The sequence below is a fragment of the Bubalus kerabau genome, chromosome 18, assembly GCF_029407905.1.
Source record: "Bubalus kerabau isolate K-KA32 ecotype Philippines breed swamp buffalo chromosome 18, PCC_UOA_SB_1v2, whole genome shotgun sequence".
Taxonomy (NCBI): domain Eukaryota; kingdom Metazoa; phylum Chordata; class Mammalia; order Artiodactyla; family Bovidae; genus Bubalus; species Bubalus kerabau.
The window spans coordinates 10,532,339-10,545,761 of NC_073641.1; the positions used below are offsets into that span (position 1 = coordinate 10,532,339).

At 40.8% G+C, this 13,423-nt stretch overlaps 1 protein-coding gene across 1 annotated transcript in view; it reads right to left on the reverse strand.

The window, feature by feature from the left end:
- FCHO2 (FCH and mu domain containing endocytic adaptor 2) overlaps nt 1-12,155 on the reverse strand; it is a 123,745-nt gene extending 111,590 nt beyond the window's left edge. The window contains exon 1 of the mRNA XM_055555213.1: nt 11,987-12,155. Coding sequence (XP_055411188.1) covers nt 11,987-12,019 — 33 coding nt within the window. The 5' untranslated portion in view covers nt 12,020-12,155. The remainder of the gene's footprint in view (nt 1-11,986) is intronic.
- Nucleotides 12,156-13,423: the final 1,268 nt, after the last annotated feature.

The following is a 13,423-nucleotide window of genomic DNA, read 5'->3' on the forward strand; positions in this document are numbered from 1 at the left end:
AACCATCTCATCCTCTGTCGCCCCCTTCTCCTCCTGCCTTCAATCTTTCCCAGCATCAGGGTCTTTTCAAATGAGTCAGCTCTTCGCATCAGGTGGCCAAAGTATTGGAGTTTCAGCTTCAACATCAGTCCTTCCAATGAACACCCAGGACTGATCTCCTTTAGGATGGACTGGTTGGATCTCCTTGCAGTCCAAGGGACTCTCAAGAGTCTTCTCCAACACCACAGTTCAAAAGCACCAATTCTTCAGCACTCAGCTTTCTTTATTGTCCAACTCTCACATCCATACATGACCACCGGAAAAACCATAGCTTTGACTAGATGGACCTTTGTTAGCAAAGTAATCTCTCTGCTTTTTTTATGCTGTCTAGGTTGGTCTAACTTTCCTTCCAAGAAGTAAGAGTCTTAATTTCATGGCCGCAGTCACCATCTGCAGTGATTTTGGAGCCCCCAAAATAAAATCTGCCACTGTTTCCCCATCTATTTGCCATGAAGTGATGGGACCAGATGCCATGATCTTCGTTTTCTGAATGTTGAGCTTTAAGCCAACTTTTTCACTCTCCTCTTTCACTTTCATCAAGAATCTCTTTAGTTCTTCACTTGCTGCCATGAGGGTGGTGTCATTTGCATATCTGAGGTTATTGATGTTTCTCCTGGCAATTTTGATCCCAGCTTGTGCTTCAGCCAGCCCAGCATTTCTCATGATGTACTCTGCATATATAAGTTAAATAAGCAGGGTGACAATATACAGCCTTGACATACTCCTTTTCCTATTTGGAACCAGTCTGTTGTTCCATGTCCAGGTCTAACTGTTGCTTTTTGACCTGCATACAGATTTCTCAAGAGGCAGATCAGGTGGTTTGGTATTCCCATCTCTTTCAGAATTTTCCAGTTTATCATGAGCCACACAGTCAAAGGCTTTGGCATAGTCAATAAAGCAGAAATAGATGTTTTTCTGGAAACTGCTTTTTTTTTTAACAGATCCTTTAAGAGAAGACCACCTATCATTTCTTCTAAATACGCTAATTGAAGTAAGATTCCTGAAATTAACAGTTTGATTTGTATCAGTGCAGATTCCTCCTCTGCATACATACAAAAACATGCTTCTTTTTAATATAAAAATGAGATAATTTATGCATATTGTTTTACATCTAAATCATCAATTTAAGTGAAATTTAGCTGAAAAGATAACTAAATAAAAAGGCCACCAAGTCACTAAAAATGTTCAGATTTTTTTCTGGTCTAATATAGAGTCTTGCGGCTTCCCAGGTGGCTCAGTCGCTAAAGAATACTCCTGGAATGCAGGAGACCTGGGTTTGATCCCTGGGTTAAGAAGATCGCCTGGAAAAGGGAATGCTAACCCACTCCAGTATTCTTGCCTGGAAAACCCAGGGACAGAGGAGCCTGGTGGGCTACAGTCCACAGGGTCGCAGAGAGTCGGACACGACTGGGTGACTAAGCACACAATATACAGTCTACAAGTGAGACAGCCTGGAAATTTCAAGTTAAAATCTTTAAGTCATCAAAGCTATTTTGGCAACTCAAAACATTCACTTTTCTGGCTGATCTCATAACTATACACTTTTATTTTTTTAATAGTTATAAAATACAATCAAAATACAAAGTATTTCCATCTGAAGAAAAATGTGCACTGTATTAATGATGCTATGAAACTCCTATCTTAATGAAAGTAGAACTGTCTACATATCTGGGTTTTAGAGAGCCATGGAAAGTAATAATGAAAAAGCACAAAACTGTAAATCCTATAGATTTTAATTGGGCTCTGATACTTCTCCTTCAAAGAACTTTTAAGGGCAACCGTATATTAAACACTAAAATTAAAAACCTGGATATTCTTCACTTTTGGGAAGTCAAAGAACGAGAAAATAGGCAAAAGATTAAGAGTGCATGCTAGATAATCAGGTTATTCATTAAAAAGTTGATTTTACCTAGTTTCCTTTTTAATCAAACTTTTTTCTGGAAGGAGAACAGGATCAGGAGGCACCGTCACGTGGACAGCAATATCCTGCCTAAGTTCCCTCTCCACTCTAAACTGCTGCAGAAATGAATAAATATCATTTCCAACCTTTCTACATTCTCCCTTCACTCTAGCTCTTACTGACATTTAACAGGTAACCTAGGACAAATCACCGCAAAACATAACATTAATTTGTGTTTGATATCATCTCATTTTATTCTGTCTTCTCTGAAAAACATGATGAAACATTAAACTAATTCTGAAGATTTTTTTTTTTTTTTTTTTGCTTTGAAGAATGGCCCCTCTAGTGAGGAATTTTCTAGATATTTTTGATAGGAATTCAACAAATATGCAATGATGGCCCTCCAGGGCCATTTCTTTTTTGCCTTGAAAACCACTATAAAAAAAGAATACATGCACACAGTTTTTCTACAGGTAAACAGGACTTCAACCACAAGTTATAACCTCTACGTATTAAAATTTTCACACAAGATCACTAAAACTATTATGTAGAGCTCTTGGCAAGATATTGTTAAAGTAGCAAACAGTGATTAAAATGCAGAATGAGTACTGCTCAGCAGTCAGAACAGTAGTTGCTCAAACACATCTGCTGATTGGTTGAAAGAAACAAATCTTATTACTTAAAAAAAAAATCATTTTCTCACCCCTCAAATACTCCTCCCATATCTTTTAAATTACAACTCAGCTCTTCCAGTTAGTTAAATCCTTAAGCCATATAAAAAAATATTTTACAGATACAACAAAAACAGCAGAAGCAAATAGTTTTGAGCTAATTCTCTTACTGTTTTATATTTCAAATTTTCTGTACTATTCTGTATATAAATTTATTTTCATTACTTTCAAAATGAAAAATAAAACAATTTCAGCTTTTTCAAAAACTTCTCAAGCTATGCTTGGAAAGACACACAAGGCTACCTTCTTAATCTGGCATTTCATTCACATTGATTGGTGATTTAAATCACCAATACTCGTAATTCATGAATGGAAAAAAACAAAAACTGAAAGTAACCTAAATGTCTAAAAGGAGAATGCTAAAAATTACATCTTATCTATTCCATGAAACCTATACTGAAAATATTTTCAAAGAATACTTAATCACGAGAAAAATGCTTTGATGTTAGTATCATTTGAAGCTATCAAGATACAGAAGTATATAGAACTCGCTAAGAATTTTGTATTTCCAAAGAAAATCTTGGAACAAAAGGCTATAGGTAATTTTACTTTGTTATGTCTTTTAACTATCACATAATAAGCTATAAACAAAAAGGAAAACACACACACACCCCCCAAAAAAAGGAAAAACATCTTCACTGACTATCTGTTATTATTCAGTCACTCAGTCGTGTCCTGCTCTTTGCAACCCCATAGACTGCCAGGCTTCCCTGTCCTTCACTATCTCCCAGAGTTTGCTCAAACTCATGTCCATTGAGATGGTGATGCCATCCAACCATCTCATCCTCTGTCATCCCCTTTTCCTCCTGCCTTCAGTCCTTCCCAGCATCAAGGTCTTTTTCCAATGAGTCAGTTCTTTGCATCAGAGGGTCCAAGTATTGGAGCTTCAGCTTCAGTATCAGTTCTTCCAGAGAATATTTAGGGTTGATTACCTTTAGGATTGACTGGTTTGATCTCCTTGCAGTCCAAGGGACTCTCAAGAGTCTTTTCCAACACCACAGTTCAAAGGCATCAATTTTCCGGCACTCAATCTTTTTTATCGTCCAGCTCTCACATCTGTACATGACTACTGGAAAAACCATAGCTTTGACTATATGGACATGTGTAGGCAAAGTAATGTGTCTGCTTTTTAATATGCTGTCTAGGTTTGTCATAGTTTTCCTTCCAAGGAGCAAGTGTCTTTTAATTTCATGGCTGCAGTCACCGTCCACAGTGATTTTGAAGCCCAGGAAAGTAAGTCTCTCACTGTTTCCATTGTTTCCCCATCTATTTGCCATGAAGTGATGGGACCAAATGCCACAATGTTAGTTTTTTGAATGTTGAGTGTTAAGCCAGCTTTTTCACTCTCCTCTTTCACCTTCATCAAGAGGCTCTTTATTCCTCTTCGCTTTCTGCCATAAGGGTGGTGTCAATTGCATACCTGAGGTTACTGATATTTCTCCCAGTAATCCTGACTCCTGCTTGTGCTACATCCAGCCCAGCATTTTGGGTGATGTCCTCTGCATATAAGTTAAATAAGCAGGGTGACAATATACAGCCTTGATGTAATCCTTTCTCAATTTGGAACCAGTCTGTTGTTCCATGTCCGGTTCTAACTACTGCTTCTTGACATGCATATAATTTTCACAGGAGGTATTGGTGGTCTCGTATTCCCATCTCTTCAAGAATTTTCCACAGTTTGGTGTGATCCACACAGTCAAAGGCTTTAAGAGTAGTCAATGAAGCAGATGTTTTTCTGGAATTCTCTTGCTTTTCTATGATCCAAGGGATGTTGGCAACTTGATCTCTGGTTCCTCTGGTTTTTCTAAATCTAGCTTGAACATCTGGAAGGTCTCAGTTAACATACTGCTGAAGCCTAGCTTAAAGGATTTTGAGCATTACTTCGCTAGCATGTGAAATGAGTGCAATTGTGCATTCGTTTGAACATTCTTTGGCATTGTCCTTCTTTGGGACTGGAATGAAAACTGGCATTTTCCAGTCCTGTGGCCACTGCTGAGTTTTCCAAATTTTCTGGCGTATTGAATGCAGCACTATCACAGCATCATCTTTTAAGATTTGAAATAGCTCAGCTGGAATTTCATCACCTCCACTAGCTTTGTTTGTAGTGACGCTTCCCAAGGCCCACTTGACTTCACACTCCAGGATGTCTGGCTCTAGGTGAGTGATCACAGCATTGTGGGTATCTGAGTGGATCATTAAGATTCAGTGTATTCTTGCCACCTCTTCTAAATGTCTTCTGCTTCTGTTAGGTTCATGCCCTTTCTGTACTTTACTGTGCCTATCTTTGCATGAATGTTCCCTTGGTATGTCTAATTTTCTTGAAGAGATCTCTAGTCTTTCCCATTCTATTGTTTTCCTCTATTTCTTTGCATAGTTCACTTAAAAGGGCTTTATCTCTCTTTGCTATTCTCTGGAACTCTGCATTCAGATGGACGCATCTTTCCCTTTTCTCTTTTGCCTTTCACTTCTCTTTTTTTCTCAGCTATCTGTAAGGCCTCCTCAGACAACCATTTTGCCTTTTTGCATTTCTTTTTCTTGGGGGGATGATTTTGATCACTGCCTCCTGTATAATGTTACAAACCTCTGTCCACAGTTCTTCAGGCACTCTATCAGATCTAATCTCTTGAATCTATTTGTTACTTCCCCTGTATATTCATAAGGGATTTGATTTAGGTCATACCTGAATGGTCTAGTGGTTTCCCCTATATTCATCACTTTAAGTCTGAATTTTGCAATACAGGAGTTCATGATATGAGCCAGTCACTGCCTATTAAGCAACTAGTAGCTAACACTTCTTATCTAAGGTTGCAGCAGCCACTAATTTGCATTACTTGTATTGTACCTTCCTATCTTTTCCCTCAAGTCAAGCAAACATGCTTGTCATATCTTCCATACATTTTACTCCTGCTATTCCATCATGGAGCATGCGATGGAAATGATGGAATTCTGTGCCTCAACTTCATCACACCGTTCACTAATCACTTCTCAATTTAATCCTCTCTGCCTCTGGCCACTGCAGCCATGTTCTCTAGCCTCTTTACCAGTAGATACACAGAGGAACCCTGAACAACCTAGGTTTGAACTGTGCAGGACCACTTACATGTTTCAACAGGAACTACTACAGTGCTACTGCACGATCAGGGGCTTGTTAATCCAAGGATGCAGAGCCCCACTACAGAGAACCATGGCTAGGGAGCATCAACTACGCAGAGGTCAGCGCTCCTAAACCTCATATTGCTCAAGGGTCAACTGTAATTACAGGTCTCCATTACTGCCTGGCTTTTGTTTTTCCTCACATCTGACCAATTTTTGCTTATTCCTATGTGCCAGATTTCTACTAAAATTCTTCCAATTCAAATATCTTAATTTTTCCACACTAGATAAATTTAAAGACAAGTCCTAATTCCCCTTTCTGCATAATTTGCCTTGCCCTGTATTTCTAGAAAGACTTCCCAGTGTGCTTCTGTTAAATTGTTCCACAATTATACAATCAAGATGGATAATCTGAGAAGATACCCTCTGACTCAAAAAATTACTTGCTCTCCTCCCAAAACATACGTGTGTGTGTGTGTGTGTGTGTGTGTGTGTATTTCCAAGGGCTTCCCGGGGGGCTCAGTGGTAAAGAATCCGCCTGCCAATGCAGGAGATGAGGAGATGCGGGTTCCATCCCCGGGTTGGGAAGATGCCCTGGGGAAGGAAACGGCAACCCACTCCAGTATTCTTACCTGGGAAATCCCATGGACTGAGGAGCCTGGTGGGCTACAGCCCATGGGGCCACAAAAGAGCTGGACAAACGACTTAGGGACTAAACAACAACAATGTATTTCCTAAGGGCTTATGCTAATCAAACCTGCAGGACGCCACAAAGCACACTGCTCTCCCATGCCTTTGTCCAAATAATTTAAGTAGTTCTCAAAGGATTCCAACAATTAAGATTCAGTCTGTAGGGCTGGAAAAGAACCCAGAGGGCAAATTTTTATCACTCTGTATCAATTCTCTAAAATCCTTTCCCTAAATTGAACTAAATCAGTAACAATTTCTTAGTAAATGCAGACTATATTTCTTAGCAAATTTAGTAAAAAGAGACTAAATCAGTAACAATTTCTCAACTTCAACAATAAAGGCAAAAACAAAAAATAAACCACCCTTCCACTCCACCTCCCCCGCAGAAAAAAACCTAAGGGACTGACAATAAAATTCAGTTTCATCTAAAATAATTATACAGTATCTACCTGACAAGTCTACTTGAACCAAGATAGATGAACCTGTAGTTTGAGTTTTCATAGCCTGTTGCAGTTGAAAATAGTTTGGGCATAGATAACTGGCTAACATATAATAACACATTTTAACATATATGCTATTTGCTTGTATATACATAGGTTACCTCTGGAAAGCTACATAAGAAATTGGTAACAGTGAATTGCCTTTTGGGAGATCTTGGTGGGTGGATAAAAGGAGGGGGAGCTTATACTACATTCCCTTTTGCACCTGTTAAATACTAAAACATGCAAATATGTTAATTAACATGTATATGCAAATATACAAACACATCCTTTAAAAATGTTTGTATATCATCTGATGGGATCAGATCCAACTACAATATTTGTAAATTTCAAGTAACAGTCTATATTCAGGGTTTCTATGGTCAACTAATTTTCTAAAAATGTATATTTAAAATTTTTCATATGGATAAATAACCCCAAAGAATGTGTACTAAATTTAGATTAAATAACCAAGCAAAAACACAATAATGGTTTGCATTCCATAGTCCTATTAATAGCAACTCAGATTTTTTTTTTTTAATTTTAATCCTCCAGTTTATCCATGTAATGACAGATCAAATTTTGGCTATACAGCATTATATGCCTTTTACACAGGGGACTACGGCATCATGTAGATTTTGGTATTGGTCCCGGAAACAATTCCCCAAGGATAACAAGAGAGACCTGTATAACCAGGTGCTCTGAATTTATTTAAAAGTAAAGCACTACAATACCAGTGAAATCAACAGATAAATGACTTGAGACTTCTTAACTAGTTAAGCACTAAAAGAAAACAAAACAAAAGAAAGAAAAACTTCAGAACAGGGACTTCCCTGGTGGTCTAGTGACTAAGACTTCAAGTTCCCAGTGCAGCAGCCTGGGCTTCGATCCCTGGTCAGGGAACTAGAGCCCACATGTCACAAGTAAAGACGCCACGTGCCACAGCTAAGACCTGCTGCAGCCAAAAGAAAGATTCAGAACAAAAATATCTAAGATAATTGTTATTCATTCATTCTTGATACACTGAATGGAGATCTTTGAAAAAAGTTACCTAAGTAAAAACGTCATTTTATTACAATGTAATGTATGCTAAAAAATACTTGGTGTCTTTGGGAGAATACTTTATATCTTATATAGATTGGGATCACTATGTAAAATGAGGCCTATTTAAATCATGTTATATTGTACCCGTTTTTTTCCCTTATTAGGTTGGCCGCCGTCTATGGGGTTGCACAGAGTCGGACACAACTGAAGCGACTTAGCAGCAGCAGCTACTTCTTAAAAATAAAAAACCTTTTAACTCCTGAATTAAAATAATTTGGGCTTTATAAAAAATATAAATCACCATTTTAATCACTATAATGTAAAGTGGACATCTATAATCTCAAGAGTACTAAAAACTAGTACTGCACTCTCTGAGAAAGAAGCAGCATTTGGAGACACTTCTTCACTGTGATATTTGTCAGTAACTTTTTTAAAAAAGTTAATCTTTTAAAGGGCTAACAACTGTTTTTATATACTAAAAGTAACTGTGGATATGTTATCAAATTATTCTTGACATCTAATTTTAATAGAAAAACATTTTCTACTTGATTATCTTTGCAGCACTATACTCTGTGGCAAAAACTGACTTATCAGCAACCAAACACCTGTTGCGTAGGAAGTTTTGTATATATTTTCCTCTTCAAAGGTTAGTATTAAATAAAGGAATATGTAACACAGCATATAGTTTTAGTTAAGAAAAAAACTATAAAGAAAAAGGCAGGATGTGTTGCTTTCAAATGAACTTGAAGAGAGTTTGAATGATTCAAATTTTCCTCTAACAAAATGCCACAACAAAAAGATCTGTCTTTTTATATGTAGGGAAAAAAACAATTAATAGCCTGTTTGGTTAGAAACCTAAAACTTTAAAGTTTCCCATTACCTCACTTTGACAAGTTTTATTTTGACAGTGCCACTTTAAACATTAGGGGAGAAATGTGAAATTGAATAGAGAAATAAATTCTCTATTTTAAGAAATTATTTTATAATGATTCTGAAATATGCAAATTTTTAAGTTATCTAAATAGACAGCTAAGAATTTTGAGAAGTTATTTAGTTCTCAGGGTTTTCCAGTTCATTTATCATTCTTTGGAGCTTTTTAAGAGCCAATTTAGCATGTTCAGCCACAACCAGGCTTGGAGGTAAAATCAAATGCAGTCTATTTTAAGAATATGTGCACAATATTGGAAGTGAAAACAAACACTAAACATACACTAATACATAAACTAGACTGGAGATTCCCTCTAGATTTCAGATACCCAAATTTATCCCCACGCCTCTACGAAGAGGGAAAACAAGGGGCACACAAAAATCTGCACAAAAATGTTCACAAAACATTATTCATAAAATAGCCAAACACATCCCCAAAAGGCTATGTTCAAAATCATGGACAAAAAACAAAACATAACTTTTAAATGTTAATGTGCAGTTATCAAACTTCAAAAACACAATAATGCATCAAAAAAAAATACAAAAAACTCTAAGAACGTCAAATTTCAGACAATCCTTATAGAAGTTTCACAAACTGCCTACGTAAAAACTGAAGTCTAAAATCAGTAGGCTATATCGAAAATCAAGGGACCCAGAAGAGCCAAAATAATGTTGAAAAAGAAAAATGAAGTTGGAGCACTCGCACTTCCCCATTTCAAACTTACTAGAAAGCGACAGTAATCAAAACAGTGTGGTACTAACCTAAGGATAGAGACACCAATGAAAATCCAGAAATAAAACTCATGTATCTATTGCTAACTGATTTTTGACAAGAGTGCCAAAACTATCCAATGGAAAAAGAATAGCCTTTTAAATAATGCTGGGACAACTAAACCCACATGCAAAGAATAAAGGTGTACCTCTTCCCAGCGCTGCACACAAAAACTAACTTCAAATGGATCATAGGCCTGTATGTAAGAACTAAAACGTCATATAAAACCCACAGAAATAACACAGAAGTAGACCTCTGTGATCCTGGGTTAGGAAAGACGTCTCAGATATGACAACCAAAGCATAACAGATAACAGAAAAATTAGACAAATCTGACTTCATCAAAATTAAAAACTTACATGCTTCAAAGGACACTATCAAGAGAGTGAAAAAGACAACCCCAACAATGGGAGATAATACTTACAAAATCATGTTATCTGCAAACCAAAACTACAATGAGATATTACTTCACACCCATCCACTACAATAAAAGACAGATAACAACAAGTGTAGTCCAGCATGTGAAAAAACTGGAACCCTCAGACATTGTTAGTGGGATTGTAAAATGGTGCAACTATTTTGGAAAATGTTTGGCTGTTCCTCAAAATGTTCAACACAGAGTTACCATATGACCCAGCAATTCGACTCCCAAATGAAATGAAGACATGTGCCCACATAAAAACTTATACAAAAATGTTCACAGCAGCATTATTCATAACAGCCAAAAAGCACAACCAAACAAATCTCTAACACTGATGAATGGCTAAATACAATAGGACACACACACCCACACCCACACACGAACAGTGTTTGACCATTAAATAGAATTAACTACTGTTGCATGCTACAGCCTGGGTGAACCCTGGAAACATGTTAATGAAATAAGTTAGTCATAAAGGACCACGTGTATGAACCCATTTATATGATTATGCCCAGCGTAGACAAATCTACATGGTAAGGAAAGATGACTGCTAATAAACATTGGGATCCTTCCTTAGATGAAGAAATCATTCTAAAAGCATGGTTGACGTCTGCACAACTCTATGAACATACGAAAAACCTTGAATTGTTCATTTAAATGGGTGGTATGGCAGGTGAACTATACCTCAATAAAGCGTCGTTGACGTCTGCACAGCTCTATGAATATACGAAAAATCCTTGAATTGTTAAATGAGTTGTATGGCGGGTGAACTGTACCTCAATAAAGCTATTAAAAAAAAACAAAGCTGACGTCTAGTATTTGTGTCGCTTGTGGAAAACAAGGAACATTCAAGACAAATAATTATGAACTGATTTGATTACTAAGCAAACCTGTGGGTGAAACAATTAGAAACTAAGAATTTAAGATATTCCTTATTCACTTTATGCGTACCACTTTAAATATTTCTACATCTTAACTAAAATGGAATTGTACCTCTTCCAACTGTCAAGCCATAAAATGGGATTCCTGAGACACCTGAGTACACATGTTCCTTTCCTGTACACGGCGGAACTCTACTCCCCAATACAACAAACAGTAACTGCAGAAAAACACTCCACTGGGAGACTGGGAAGTCATTCTCAGCGAACCACCTAAAACCAATACTGAATTTAGAAGAGAGGTGTGGAAAGAATGAGGAAGGCGAAGGAGCCCAGGGAACAAGGGGAAGTATGGGTGCATTCAAGCTCAAGGAATCCAGTTACACTAAATTCAACTTTTGTACGCTTTGTGAACAGGCCCAGAGGCAAAGTCCTGGGCGCAGACCAACGAGTCGAACTGCGAGGCCGAGAGGAAATGCTGATCCAGCCCAAGTCCGCATGGGAATTCGTGGGGAAATGGTGGGGGGCCGAAGGGCTAAGATGGGGGCCTGCGGGGCGGGAAGGAGGCGAGCCTCCCCGCCCGGCTCCGGGCCGCACTCGCCGGCAGCGCGCAGCCGGGGTGGCCGCGCTGCGGGCCCGTCGTCCGCGTCCGAACCGCGCAGCGCGCCCGGCGCCGGGAGTCTCCGGCGGGGCTGGCTCCCGTCTCCCGCCCCATCCGGCGCTTTGTCCCCGCGCGGGCGGCGGGCGGCCCCTCGGCGTCCCCGCCGCGGGCTGAGGGGCCGCGCTGACAGCCCCCGCCCCCCGCCGGGGCGGCGAGCCCGCGAGTCGGCGCGGCCGACGACCCGTCGTCACTCGACGGGCTTCGTCCAGGCGGGACGCAGCAGGCGGAGGTCCGAGGACGCCGGCCCTGCCCGCGGAGCCGCCGCCACCGCCCGAAGCGCACGCAGGCCGAGGTCAGGCGGAGAAACTCTCGGCCTCCGAAACCCACACCATGTCCAACATCCTTCTCTTACCCAGAAATTCTCAACGAAATGCGCCATGACCATCGTGCCGCTGCCGACGCCGCGCCGGGTTCCGCGTCCGCGCCCTCCCGCCGCTCCGTAAACACGGGCCCGGCCCCCACGGCGCCCCCGCCTTTCGCTGCAGCCGCCGCCTTCTTCCCGGAGACCTGCCCGCACCCTCCAGGGCGCATGCGCCACCTAGCGGCTGCCGCCGCGGGGCGAGCCTTCAAACGCCCAGCCTGGGTTGCGCATGCGCCCTAGGCCCCATTCCCGGGTTTTTCGTCCTCTTCCTCTCTGCCCAGCGCTGGCGCGTCGGAGAATGAGTATTCTTTTTGGAATGGTGGAGAACCCTGCCCCGGAGCATCACCCGGGAGACTGCCCGCACACTTCGCTGTGCGATGGGTACCGGCATAGGGACGGAGCGAAGAGAAGGGTCGGCCAGAAACAGTGGAACCCACCGCCAGGCTGCCTTCTCTCTCCCTCCTCAGAAGACTCGCTTCCTGAGCTTTCGAGGATCTCGGAGAGGGACCCAAGTTGGGGCCAACTGGGACGGGGGAAACTTGGCCTCTGGCCAACCGGAGAAGACTCTGAGAAATGGTCAACAGGGTGCCTTTCCTTGATAGGGAATTAAGAACCAAAACAAAACTTTCCGAGGCCGGAAAAGGAGGAAACGCCCTGGAGACAGAGAGCTGCCCGAGACCCAGGCACCAAGTCCGAGGCCGCTGACCTCCAGCACGCCCGGAGCAAACCGGCCGGGACTGCCGACTGCAAGAACGTGACCCGAAGCCGACGATTTTTCCTAACTCAGCCAGTTTTGTCTCTCTCTCTCTTTTATTTTTTTCTTGTAGCACTTGTTCACGTAAGTCCATGGTTCGCTCAGCAACTTGTACGTTTTGGAAAAAGAAACAAGTTCAAACACGCCTCGGCATTTAACACAGACACCAAATCTCCTTCCCACGCCGTGCTTTCCAGAGGTTAAGGGGAAAAAAATTAAACCAGGTCAGTTAGGTCCAAAATATGCAGTTCTTGAAGCCAAGCCGGACAAACAGATTTAGTGTAACTTGAACTGTACATTCATGGCACACCTCTTCAGATCTTGTGGCTCCAAACATGCGGAACACTACACCACTATTTCTTCATGGCAAATAATTTACATCCTCAAAAGTAAGAACCAGACAGTGCTTTTCACAAGGATGAAGCTGTGAAGGGTAGTTAAGTAGGAATCATTGGATAATGGTATTGTGATTATATCTTATAGAAATAAATAGGACGTTATAAGACATCTAGGCTTCCCTGGAAGCTCAGTTGGTAAAGAATCCGCCTGCAATGCAGGAGACCCTGGTTGGATTCCAGGGACTGGAAAATCCTCTGAAGAAGGGATGGGCTCCCCACTCCAGTATTCTTGGGCTTCCCTCGTGGTTCAGCTGGTAAAAAATCCGCCTGCAATGT